Source organism: Neopelma chrysocephalum, unplaced genomic scaffold (assembly GCF_003984885.1).
Source record: "Neopelma chrysocephalum unplaced genomic scaffold, ASM398488v2 Primary Assembly neopelma1_61b, whole genome shotgun sequence".
NCBI classification, from domain to species: domain Eukaryota; kingdom Metazoa; phylum Chordata; class Aves; order Passeriformes; family Pipridae; genus Neopelma; species Neopelma chrysocephalum.
In genome coordinates, this window is record NW_020897717.1 from 11498062 (window position 1) to 11512125 (window position 14064).

The 14064-nt window shown below is 39.7% G+C and overlaps 1 protein-coding gene across 6 annotated transcripts in view; it reads right to left on the reverse strand.

Moving 5' to 3' along the window:
• ESRRG (estrogen related receptor gamma) overlaps positions 1-14064 on the reverse strand; it is a 400294-nt gene that overhangs the window by 338213 nt on the left and 48017 nt on the right. For 2 of the 6 annotated variants that reach the window (XM_027681703.1, XM_027681695.1), the window contains exon 1: positions 6349-6365. The exons of 2 other annotated variants lie outside the window; for them this stretch is intronic. Coding sequence is in view for 1 of the 4 variants with exons in the window: in XM_027681689.1 (XP_027537490.1) it covers positions 6069-6103; positions 6349-6394 (81 nt within the window). In the remaining 3 variants the exon portion in view is untranslated. Of the gene's footprint in view, positions 1-6068; positions 6104-6348; positions 6395-14064 lie in introns of those variants that run through there. 2 more of the 6 variants (XM_027681689.1, XM_027681704.1) reach the window with 2 other exon arrangements.

The following is a 14064-nucleotide window of genomic DNA, read 5'->3' on the forward strand; positions in this document are numbered from 1 at the left end:
TAATGAAAGATTAGGATGAGAATGTGTAGAGAGAAGATTATCCTATGTCTGCCCATTGTGAGGCTCTTACAACTTTCCTTGAGGTGCCTGGGGTTGGTCGTTGCCAGAGATAGAGCAGGCGGAGAGAAGGATCTTGGGAATGATTCATTTTGTACTTTCTACATTTCTGCTTAAATAAATAAGGCACAAACAAAAGACAGCGAGGTAATTGTTTTGAAGGCAGCTGACTTCTAATGAATTAAATGCCCATCACTTGGTATCACAACCCCGGCCAGACAAGTGCACCTGGCTGCAGCTGCCCTCCTTCTCCACAACTCCTCCTATTTTTTATCCTGTTTGTAATTTCACTGTAATATCCTCAGGGCAGCAACCACTCCACATTTACACATGAATTAGAACAACACCTCGCACAATGGCATGCCAGTCCTGATTGGACCTGGACTGCTCCTGGGAATGCTGCTGGGAACAGTACTATAAAAAGAGCTAATAAATGTATAGAGTACAGCACAGTAACACACACACACACCCCTACCTTTTAACACAGTTAACATCACCACAGTGACGTTAACTCTTTGTTTTCATAATAAACCTGCAGACTGTTTCTAAGCTCCAAGATGGTTGCGGGATGTGTAGCGAAGACCCTGCTCACCTTCACCACATACTCTGTGAAGTCAGGCCTGTGCTATGGACTTCTGTATTTGCTGCTTAATCAAATGACAGAAATGTTACAAGATCATGTTATAGATAGCAAGGTTTAAGGTTGAATGTTGCTTAGGATTTTCATGGAAGCTGATCCAATGACAAGTTGGGGAAATTCAGGATGAGTAACCAAAGGAAACCACATCAGTGTCAGTCACATCACATCATTACAGACCTAACCTGATTTGCCCAAATTCCCTTCTAATTTCCTTCCTTTCTTGAGAGAGGCTTTTGACCTTTGAGATAATATTTTAATATATTTTGGAATTTCAAATTTTGTACATAATAACTAGCTATTTTCAGGTACTTCAGATATAAGCAACTCCAATACAAAATTTTAACTTACTCTGGTATTCAGTCATGTTATTTTTTTACTGAAAGGATAACAAATAGAAAGGTTTGAAAATCTTTATCAACATACTTCCATTTTTCCTAAAAATTCTGACAAATCAATTATTTTGTCTGAAGGACAATGAATAGCCAATGTGGTTCACTAAGAACAAAAGGAAAAGGAAGGGGGTGGGTGCAGCTACAGTGGCAAACCAATAAGTAACTTGAGTGCATGTATAAATTGAGGCACCTGAGCCCCCTTTAAGATCAGGTTCCACGCTGAAGTCACTCATTCCAATAATTAATATCTAGAAGAAATGGAAGAAATAGCCAAAATGTAAAACATAATAAAAATCTTAATTAGAATAGAATGGCCACTTTGTCAGGCCTGTATTCTGCGTTGGTATGGCACCAGAAGCTTACCTTAAAAATCTACCATACAGACTCCAGCTGTTAGCAATTGCATTAATATATCTCTAAATAAAATAAAATAAAATAATGTAAAAATTACTTTTTGTTGACTACCAAGTGACAGATCTCTTATTTCTTAGACTAAAAACTCTACACAATCAAATTCTGTGGAAAATCTAAGATAATAATGTCTTTGTCTCCTGATGGGATGGTAGCATTACAGGGCCTACAGTGCTTTTCCATATAACCTTACACTCAATGCAAGTTTTGTCCATGACATAAATGTGGAGAATTTCTGTCTCACAGAAATGTGACCCCCATTGCTGGACATTCTCAAGTCTGAGCACTTCAGCTTCTCCATGACCTCCCCATAACTCATGACTTTTGTCCCTTTTGCCAGGGGTGCCCAAGGCTCTAACCAAAGCAAACTCTACCCACTGTCACACTTCTACTCCGGAGGAAAGATTATTCAGGAATGATCTTTTTACTTCTACAAAGGCAGTAGGAGACCACGGTCTACATGGAACAGACTATTGACAACCCTGCACACACTCAGTCATAGTAAGATATGTGACAAAGTCCAATGAAATCCTATTAGGGAATAATACAAATGACAGAGCTTAAAGAATACAGTTAGCTCCTAATTAAACAGCCCATAAATCTGTTCAGAACCTACAGAACTTATCACCAGAAAAGGAATCTCGAGAACTTCCACAGAGTTTCATTTCAACAGACCTGTTGTCCACTGAACCAACAACTCTCTTGCTTACAAATGAGATATTTCATCAGCTTAAATACTATTAAAAGATGATTATGCACTGAGCTTTCCTGAAATTGTGTAACATTTGCATGGGATAACACATACTCTTACTTGTTCACTGCAGTCTGATTCAAAGCGCTATAAATATGTTTGCCCTTTCTGCTAAGCCCGCCTAAGGGATTAGCAACCCCCCAAAAGTTCAGTTGAATATTAACTGCATTAACTTTGCAGACTGTAACATACTGTTACACTCAAACAGCCTACGGTGTGGTATGGATGACTTGCTTAATAAAAAATGTTTTCTTGCAAAGCCCGATTGCTAGAAAAGAGAATTTGCTCTGTCAAAGGGGGTGACCTCTTCCATTTAACTTCATAAGGCAAACAAATAAAAGGGAGAACTTTACAGGGATGTCCAGAGAACTGTTTATCACTTTGTCTGTCAAACCAGATGGACTTCCCTTGGCAACACAGCACCAGCTCCACTCTATGCTAGAAATTAAGTCAGTTCACCATGAAAAAAAACCTGTGAAATACAGTACAAAGTGTCATCTGCTGTAGTAATGTGAAGTTAAAAACTATAAAAGAGGTATGTTTGCTTACCTGTTTCATTAAGTAGTGCTTTGCGTGCCAACTCCCATAAAAACCTCATGTGCTGAAAGACTTTCCAGCACAAAGTTATATAGCAGTGACGACAATTAAAAACAAGAGGAAATATTTAAAAGTTGGAAGAGGGAGAGTTGATAGGAGTGTAAAAAGGAGATGACTTGATAGCTAGTGACAAAAGTCAGGGAAGAGCTGGTTCTTGAATCTCCTAAGCAAAAAGCTTCCAGGCAGAGGCAGGGGGTAAGTGGCAGTATCCAATCAATATATGAAGAAAAGGAAAGAGAAAGGAAAATGAGAGAGGCTGGGAGAAGTTTGTAAAGTTTATAAGGTAAAAAGAAGCCAATAGATTGCTAAAATACTTTTAAAGATTAAAAAATCCTCCTTCCTTATAATTGCAGTAATAAAAAATGTAGAACCTGTCTATTATCGTATTATGGGATGAAAACAGAAATTGCATAATACTTTTTGTTTTTTGCTTTATAAAAATATATACATGAAACAAACCTTCTCTATATTGCTGTGGGAACATGTAACAACACTCAAAAGCCCTTGATAACAAATGCTCCAATGAAACCTTTCTCATTCAGTCTTCAAGGATCACGTCTGTATCAATTTGTAAAAACATACAAGGGATTTGGGTGTAATCAGAAAATTAATTCAAACTTTGAGAATTAGAAACCATATTTCTCTGTAATTCTGGACACTTACTTGCTTCTGCCATTCAATCATCACCATTATGTTGTCTAGAAATGAAGACTAACAATAGATGTAGGTAATTACACAAGAACTTAAACTGCAGAGAGCCTCAGACCACAGCATTAAACTGGAATTAAAGCTTTACGGGAAAAGAGAAATGTTTCACTCCCTGCAATCACCTCCCTCCCTAAAACACACACTGCACACCTGCTACCCACCAGCCAGATGGGACTGAATTCTCCTGAATCAGATTTTGGATTTTTAAACTCAGCTTGAGCTCAATTGTATTTCAAGACACGAAAATATATTCTCATTTCACATTCAAAAATTATGTCAGCATCCAGGAACTCCTAGTTTCAGTGCTGCTCTCACAATTAAATTTGTATTAAAGTGGGATTATTGCCCCAAATGTACTAATAAAAATAAACAAAATGCAGCTTTGTAACAACATTTAATTTAATTACATATGCTCACTTAATGCATGAAAAACAAAACCAAGCTGATTTTATATCATCATCATGTTAAGTGTGATTGGGAATTTAGCTAATCCATAGTGACCAGTATTGTTTTTTTAAAAGTCCATAAAGGCAATTTAGCAGCCCAAACTCACTTAAACATTGTCGGAACTAGCCCTTAATGCACAGGTATCATAAAATATTAACAAACGTTAAGAAAAAACTGGGAAGCATTATATTCCTAGAGGATTTGCTAAGCTTGCATAATGTAACATTTATCATCAATAAAGTTCCTTCAGGTAGGAAATCTCTAGCCTGTTCTTCAGAAGAAGGCCTTTTTTTTCCTCTCTCACTTATTCCAGCGCACAGCTCCACCAGGTCCCTGTTCCCTGCACTTCAGTCAACTGCTCACAACTGGTAAAGTCATATTTTTAATTGTGACTGGCCTCTGAACTAGTCTTTCCCCATCTTTTCCTTCAGCCCTGAAACCAATTTGAGACTTGCAGGGGGTTAACAAGTCATCGGTCATCAGCGAGACATTCTCTGCAGAGACCACGGGCATCTGGAAGCTGCTGCCGGTGGTGTTCCGCCAGAGCCCCGTCTGGCAAGTGCCAAGGCGCAGAAATGCAAGTCCTGCTTGCTTGGCCAGCCTTGGACTGACCTTTAGTTGTAACGGGGAACAGGAGTTTTGTTAGTGAACACAGAGTTCTGGTCTACACATTTTTTAAATTGATTATTTTATTGATGTAAAGTGCCCAGGTGCCCTCATGACAGTCACTAATATAGATTTTGAAAATAAAATTAATTAAGGGCCAGTCTGGACCACCTTTACTGTCATCATGTAGTACCCTTTTCTACAAGTAACAATGCTATCAAGCGAGCACAAGCATAGTGTTTGTAGAGTATTTCATTACATCTCAAAACACCTGACCATGGAGGTCAAGATCACTGTCACCTACCTATGCATATGCCCACACACACACACACACACATACACACTCTCACTCCCCTCTCCTACCTTCCAAAAGGGGAACCGAAGCACAGGAAAACTTAACCGGCAAAAGTCTGTGTCAGAGCACCAGCTGTGCCGCTCTGGGCTCCGTCCCTCCGGAGCACGGCGGGAGCATGGCACAGTGCGAGCCTAAGCGGGAGCAGAGCAGCCTGGCACGCAGGCTAATCTGAATTACACTCATCCAGCCCTCGAAATGGTTCCTCATTAGCTGCGGGTTAATGGAGTCCCAATGAGTAGTGTTATTTTCATCCCCTGCCTACTGAACACAAAATTCATTTGCAAATATCCTGTAAAATACTGCAAAGCAAGCCAAAGAGATATGACAACATAAGAGGCATACTATTTATGGAATGCACTTACCGTCATTTAGAAAAGGAAGCTGACATGAGCAACAGCCTAAATTTAGTAACACATTTAGTTTTATTCAGTAGTCACAATGACAACATTTTAGAAGGCTACCGCACACCTTGTGCACTGAAAGGTTCCACTGAAATCAAGACAGACTTTGATCTGAAAGGAATTCAGGATCAGCTCCTTAATGAATACAACACTGAGTTAAATTAAGGCAATCACCATCTTGACTTTCTATTCCAAGTAGATATAAAATTACATTGATTGCAGGAAATGGTGGCATTCAAACAATATTGCAATGGCCAAAGCCTGAAAGCTAAATTCATTGTTGAGCTAAACCAGGCTTTCAGAGGGCACCATTTGATTTGAGGGAAAAAAGCATCTACAAACCACATATTTTCAATTAATAGTTTAAAAGGCACAGAGTAAGAAAGGAAAAACACAGGTCAATATTCCATATGCCAATCAAAGAAGCAGAGTCTCTGCATAGATACTGTGCATACACATATACATGTATATATATAGGTGGGTGCATGCATGAGTTTTGGGAGTTTTGGGGGTTTTTTTAAGGCAGGCTGTACTACAAAGGCTAAAACTGAGATCAAGAAAGACACAATGTATTTCAGAACAGCCTGAGAACGCTCTTTTATCCACACTATCTTTAATTCAAAAGTAATTTCAAATCAACAGCACACAAAGTTAAACCTAGTTCTCTTGAAAACTCAGAAAAAGAATTAATTCGAACTCTTACCTTTGGCACCTTAAAGACTTTTGGCCATGACTTACCTGTATAAATAGAAAGAACTAATTTACTACAGAAATGCCCATGGGCAAACATGTTCTGGCTAATGAAGTGTTCAGCTTTTGCATGATTAACCAGCTGGTGGGGGTGGTGTAAAAATCACAGGGCATAAAATAATAAGAAAAATTGATTAGCAGCTCTCTTTTAAAGCACTCTATGAAAAATTCCCTTATTTTTGCTCATCATTTTGAAAAGTGACTGTACAGAAAGACAGACTTGAATGACTTACCAAGGAGCCAGGCAGAGACTGCACCAGGCACTCACTCCTCCAAGACCTGTATCGCAGAGAGGTTCAAGTGAAAAGCAAGATACCAACCAGCACCATGGCTGGATTACTTATACAACAGGCCCTGCCACTAGTAATAAAGGTAATTTTCAGCTGTATTGCGAAAGAAATTATATAAAGTTAAAACTATGACTGTGTTTTGAGTCAGTTCAGTTTCTTCCCCAGTGGTCTACACTTGAACACCTGAGCTGGCTACAGCTACACCCATGAGCTAATTTAAGAAACGCCTCCATATAAGCCCAGGGTTTCACATGCTACTTAAAAATAATGCACATATTTAGGTGATGCTACATAAAAAAGATGGGTTTTGCACTCACTAGGGACAAAAATCCTCTTGCCCTTCCCATCCTGCACAAGGGGTTCCTTACAAGCTCACATGCTCTACCCTCAAAATAGGACCTAATTAGTGTACAAATATTTGGCAGACAGGTCATGAAAATAAATTTATCATTAACTCTCCCCTAAACCAATGCAGGTTATGCCAAAGCAGTTTCACTGCATATACACTTGCTCTAGGTCTCTTCAGCTGGGGTTCAACTGGGACAAAACAGTTTCTTTAAGAAGGAAACTCACATATTTTTATGGCATGGAGTTACTTCAGAAATATGAAAAAGCTGCTCATGTAAAATATATGCACCAATAACAACCAAAAATGCAAAAATTTAAGTTACAGGTAATTTGCAGTGGGCCACATTAATAGTCACAGACCCTCTTTACCATCATTGCTTTTATGGAAAATGCATGTTTTACACTTATTTATGGACTTTTAAAGACTGGCTTATAGCTATGTACCATGGGAGACACAGGCAAAGGATCTGCACCTCAGGGATTTGCAAAGTGTCCCAGCCCTGGGGATGCATCTATAACTTCAATGCTGGGATTTCATGGGCTGGGAACTTACATTAACCCCCTTTGTCAATATACAAGGTATCACCTTACACCCCCAGCTGATTTCTAACCACAACCAGATACTGCCTCCCAGAGCTTCCTTTCTCATGGTATGTGATGGTATATGATGTGCCTTCATATGCCCAGTTACATGGATATGAATTCAACTCTCAAATCACACTGATATACCATGCATGCTGTGCCTCAAACTATTCAATCATACCATGATAGTAGTAGGCATACCATGATAGTTTGTGAGGAGTAACAATTTTACCTGAAGTGAGAGATATTTATTACCAGAAGAACCAAAGCAGAACTCTGAAGCCCTTTTTTTTTCATGACTCCTGTATTTATCTTATTTACCACTTTCTGAGGAAGACAACATTCCCCTTTAAATGCACCAAAAGAAAGATTTTTCCATGCTATTTCCCTACGGGAGTCAAGCAGGTTATTCTGAGAACAGATTGCTTCATGAGTACACCATAGACTCCACTTCACCCAAAGATTCACACCAAAGAACCAGTCAGGCTTATGCAGGTTAGATAAGTCTACAAATGTTCCATAGAGGTCTTCCTTTCTTATCACGTACATCTGAGAAAGTTTGTCGCTAACTTCACAGTCAGTCGAGACTTCTGACGTCAAACAGTTTTTTGCCTGTTTTCAAGGCATTGCTGGGTAGTTGGATCTTTCTACACTTGCATAGATCTTGCTTTTGAGCCTCCTCTAACATTTTGGAAACAGTTCTACACATTAACACTTAGGAAAATGGGCATAGAGCTGACACAAGCAAACAGAAATAGAGGAAAACTGAAAACACTGGCATGAAGTGACATTTCTCTTGGTACATCAGTTGAGAAAGTGCTATTTCCAGACAGAATTCACCATAAAAAGCAAAGTTTCTAGTTAAGCTCGAAGCAGTATTAAATTCCACTTAAGTCTGGTTTCTATGGTTGTATTTGAATCATTAGCAATTTCTAAAATGCCATGTATTTCTAACCCTGATCAACTGGGACCCTGACAACACCAGAGCTTGTAAGCTGTATTTGAAGCTACTTTCAAAGACGGTAACACAATTTATTAATTGCAGTCATACTTGCTAAGAAGTTATGCTGTGGAGTATCTAAGTAACATCATAATTTTGGCCAGCCTACTTGTTTAAAAAGTGAAATTAAAAAATAATTAAAAAAAAAGCCTGTTTGCCACAGAAAGTGAATGCTTGTTAAAGTTATATTTCCTAAAAGGAATTCAGAAATAGAGACATGAGACACAGCTGTTTTACAGACGGAAAAACCTAATTCTTCAGTCGTGTGCATTGTACTCCAAAAGCTTCATGTAATTATCTGTTTGTTTACTTATAAGGAATTGCTTTGGAGGAGCCCCCCAGTGAGTATATGCCGTGTGCTCTGCAGAGGGGTCAAGCACAAGATACAGGCTGAGGACTACAGGTTTATCTTCAAAGAACAAGCACACACAGAGGTATTTAGGTACCTAATTCCCCTTATATCCACTCTTGCTGAAATTGATAGAGAGTAAGCACCTCTGAGGACATGATTCTTTGACACCAACATGGATTCCCCACGTGGATCCAGGTCCGTGCTTAGGACACCAAAACAGCAGAAAATAAACCCCATTTTGCTTTGTGGCCTCCTTACCCTCTCCTATATTGGAGTTTTTCTAAGGTTGACCATGGTTCCTGGTAGAGGACATAACACCCAAACAGGCTGGTCTAATTAACCAGAGTTTTTCATACTAATTAATAACAACATGAACATTAAGCAATCAATAGGACACTTTACGTCACTACTGCTTAAGTCTGCTTTGACTACTTCTGGTTCAGTTGTACCCTTAAAGTTGATTTGGAGGGTTCTTCCTGGCTTCCTCCCACGCAGCATCAATTTTTAGCAATGATAATCTTTCCTATTATGCTAGAAATTGATAAGCAACATCGTTAACCTATGTGATGCAGCTAAATATCAGATGTAAAGTGCACACTGAGGAGCTGAAAGGATATTTTTTGGTAAAGTATTTTGACTACCTCTAACGTGATTATAGACTTGACCAAAGAGTAACACAGTATGACATTCACCCCACTGCAAACAAGTTGCATGCAGACTTGTGTAACACACGCATCCCGCTCAGGTGCAAGGGGACCCATGCTCCACTGTACATTCAGCAAACTTTCAAATTTGTATGAAAAAATAATGCAAACATTTATTCAAAAGTCATTTTAAACTCTTTCAGAATAACTTCTGAAGGATAGCTGGCAAGAAAGTAATATGTTTGAAGTATAGATAAAAACAGAAAACCTGTAAACCATCTTCTCCAACTGAGAGACTCAACTGCTAAAATTAGTTCCTGGAATTTCTCCTTTGGGTGCCAGTTTAGGTCTTGCTCCAAATTGCCACTAACTAACAATCCTCCTGACTTTGAAATAATCCACTACTAGTCAACAGGACCTGTTTGATGATCAGGTGCATGCAGCCCCCTCACAAAACATTACATGCTTGTACCCTTATTTTAAAAAATGCACTTTTGTTCCAGTGTCCCGAAACTAACTGTACAAACACAAAGAACTCAGATGCCCTCTCAACCCCTATTGGAAATGACAAGTGAGTCCTTCTAAAATTGCAGACACACACTGTCAAGTGCAGGTGTTTGTAAACAAGTTTGGAAATGTTTCTAATTATAAACCATATGAGTTAAAATTAGAAGTCCAATCCACTAGCTTTAAAAAAAAGAACTTCCAAAAGTGTTAATCTAAATGAGAACAACCACTGATGTTTAATTTAGCCACGAGAACAGAATTCCTGTGCACTGCAGAGTGGCATACTGCTCTTCATCAAACTTTCCACTAAGTTCACTACATTTCTTAAAAAAAAAAAAAGGATTTGTTAAGAATTTTAATTTAATTTGCTGTCATACTATAATACTGTATATTTGAAAGTACAATCTAAAAATACCCTATTCACAGGTCTCCTGCATTTCATATAATTATAAAGAAGGAAAAAAAATGTTCCCAAATCTTCTGAATCTGTCTTGGCTGACAACATCAAAGTTCAGCTTTTATGGGGAGCTTCCCACGCTGACCTTCTGAGAACTCAAACCAAACTCTGCTTGAGGGAGCCTTATTCTTCTGGATGAAGTTCTCCTCAATAACCTCACCTACTAAGCTTAGCTTGCCTGGCACAAACTGCTGAGGGATGAAACACAGAAGGGCAACCCCAGAGCTCTGGCTGATACAGATCTCAGGAGGCTATCACTGAACTCAGGATGCCTCAGACTTGCCTTCACGGCTCTAGTATGGAGGCTAGAAGTGTAGCTCTAAGGAGCCACATACTTTGACCAACACCTCAGATAGAGACTGAGGGGAGGCTAATCCTGCACTCCCGGTACATCTCTTACAATGCAATACGATGAGATAGTGCAGGCACAAAGATGGACTTTACCTCAGCAGAAGTTTGGGGGAAAACAGAGCTTCTACCAGAGTCAAATGGAGACAGAGCTGTTTTAAGGAGGGAAAATAAAGGTTAATACTGGAATCTCATTATTTCTTAAAGGAAACATAACAGCACATTTGAGCATGTCAGAATAGCTTCATCTGATTACAAGTGAGCAAACATGAACAATTGTATAGAGGCCTGACTATGGCCTTGCTTCAAGCAAGGAGTCATCTCCTGCTGCATTGTCCTGAAAAATCTGAAAAGGAAATTAATTAAAGAGTGAGGACCTGCTCCAGGAACAAGGTGGGACTGGCCCTGCCCAGCAGACATCCCTCTGCTCTCCACCTACAGCACAGACAGGGACTTTGAGGGACAGGGACACAACAGCTCTTCAGCCCCTGCACACCCAGACTTCTCCTCCTACTCCACTGGGATGTTATATATGAGAGGAAAAGCCCAAACCCATCCTTCTCAAAAACCAGGACAGAAAGTAAGTTGCCCATGTCCCATTACAGTCAGGGAGCTATTTCACACAATAACCACTATCTAACCTTTTCTTTTTTTTCCCTTCCTTTTCTTTTTAGCATTTGCTGTGTAAAAATAATAGTGTAAAAATAATTTTTTGGAAATTCGCTGTCTTTAACAAACATGATTGTACCAGTTTAGTGCCTATCTTGTAGCTAGCAAGTGCAGTGCTGCACTAGGATGAGAATACAAATGTGCTTTCAAAGCAGGAATCTTGCAAGTGGCACTTCCTTTGCTGCAAGCCATGAATACCATCAAATCATGGAATGGTTTGGGTTGGAAGGGACCTTAATGATCACCTAGTTCCAACCCCACTGCGATGGACAATGACACCTTCCATTAGACCAGGTTGCTTAAAGCTCCATCCAACCTGCCCTTGAACACTTCCAGGTATGGGGCACCCACAACTGTTCCAGTGTCTCACCACCCTCACAATAAGGAATTTCTTCCTAATATCTCATCCAAACCTGCCCTCTTTCAGTTTAAAGCGGTTCCCCTTGATGCCTGCTCAGCTGGTGCTTAGAAAAAATCCAGGAGCCGTTAGTTGGGGTGAGATAAGGAAAGGGTTTAATAGTGCCAAGGCAAGAGATGTTACACGACGCGCGCGCTGGGCTGTGCCCGAGATGTTACATTTATAACAATATCTGGCCAATCCCAAGTGTGTCCTCCCCGTAATTTTTGCTCTGGTCCACCCCCTGGCCCACCTCCTGGAATTGGGTCTGGGGGCTTTTCGGGACCCTCTCTTCATCATCCTTCATCATCTTCGGGGTACAGAGAGCAGAGTCACGCAGTTCTTTGACTCTGTCCTGTGGTTTAGGCCAAGATACAAGCGTTCCCCAAACAAGACAGGCTTGCCTTGACTAAGAGACAAAACATCTTCTACTGGATACAGGAATAGGGCTGATATGGGGAGTGTGGAACGGGGTAAGAGCCCCCCCTCTTCATGGCCTCCTCTGGACTCATTCCAACAAGCAGACATCCTTCCCATGCTGGGGACAGGACCCCAAAGCTGGACAACACTCCAGTTGGGATTTCACCAGAGCGGAGTAGAGGAGAGAACCACCGCCCTTGATCTGCTGGCCATGCTGCTTTTGATGCAGCCCAGAATACAGTTGGCTTTCTGGGATGTGAGTGCGCATTGCTGGGTCGTGCTGAGCTTCTCATCAACCAGCCTGAAAGTTCTCATCACTTAAATCAATTCCTCTTTGTTTTTTTTTTTGTGACATAGGTAAGGGACAGAGAAACCACTTTGGTAAGGGGACCACAGATAGTGGGAGAAGAGTGATGGCACATCTCACCTGCAGCTGGTGGCCTCTACCACTCTTTTCCTAGGCTTGGGTACCTCATCTTCCCCTTTCCTGGCCAGTGCTGTGAGAGCTCCCCCTCCTGTTCCAGTTTAACCAGTGTTAGACCTTGTCCTACTGGAAGTGTGGCCTGAGCAAAGAGAGCACATTCAAAGGCAGCCTCACTAAATTAGGTTTCCTGCTAGAAACTGGCCCCAAAATTAATTACCGAAGGAGGAAATAGTATAATCTTCCAATTAAAACATATGTAAATTTATTTCTTTATTAAACATAGATATATATTCACATACCCAGGTTTGTATACATTCTATATATATTGTGTATATACATACACACCCACATGTATATGTGCACACACACATATGTAGCATTGCAAATCTTTAATGCTACTGATCTCATTGCTATTTTAATTCAAAGCAAATATAAAAATCATTAGTTCCTACAAGCCCATCTAACTTCTGAAGCATATAATCTTCTGCATGTACCTGTACTGGGTTCAGCTTAAAACCCATTTTTTCCTAAATGAGTACATATTAGAGCTGTGTTTGCAAGTTTAAAAACACCAAGCTTTTCACTGGGCATATAAATATTTTAATTAACAATAAGAATGTATTTAGGAGATTCTGCATCAAAATCTAGATCAGAGAGGGCAATTAACCCATTACAGTTTTTCTAAGATAGTAGATGAAAGAAAATACATTTAGGAAATGCTTCATCGGACTTAAATTAAGCATTCGAGTGCTAAAATAATCTCAGATAGTGATTTATTTCTAATATTTTCTGCATGCTCCAAATGAAAGCATGAAGAGCAGCGCAATTGCATATATCTTCTACCAAAAATAGCTGAAAAATACTATAGAAGAGTGCCTGCTGGGTTGGTTATAAAAGTAAAGTATAATCCATTAACTGCTAATTAGAAGCATCAGAAGCAGGCTTTGCTGCAATAAGAGCTGGCCCCTAAGTAGATGTTTCTATAACCATTTAAAGGCACAGGGTTTCTCCAGTTGCTGAGAATGGAGCTTGGATGGTTTCAGCATAAAGGCCATGTGAAAAGAGACTATGGCACTTGGCCATGTTACCCAGCTGTTTTCTAAATATGATGACAGGTGCCATTTTTTCCATTTGATCGTGGAACGTAATACATCTTCAAACAAATTTTCCCCAACTAGTCTGGTGCAGCTACATTTCAGAGATTCAAATATAAGAATGTTTGGTCTTTTTCTCTGACAGACACATATTGCAGTCTATTTGGCAGAGATTTCATTATCTGCCTTTTTCTCAAGGCTGATTTTTGGTTTATGTATTATTTTGCTTTATACTGCTATTGTAGGAGGGAAAGAATAAGCACTTGGGCAAAGGATTTATTTCTGAAGGAATTAAAGAAAAAAGTGGGGAGAGTTACTATTTGTAATTAGACTTAATAAATTTGACTTACAATAAGGAAGGATTCTCTTCCGTTCTGTTCACTATTCACTGCTTCCTAAAGGATGAGAAATATTCCC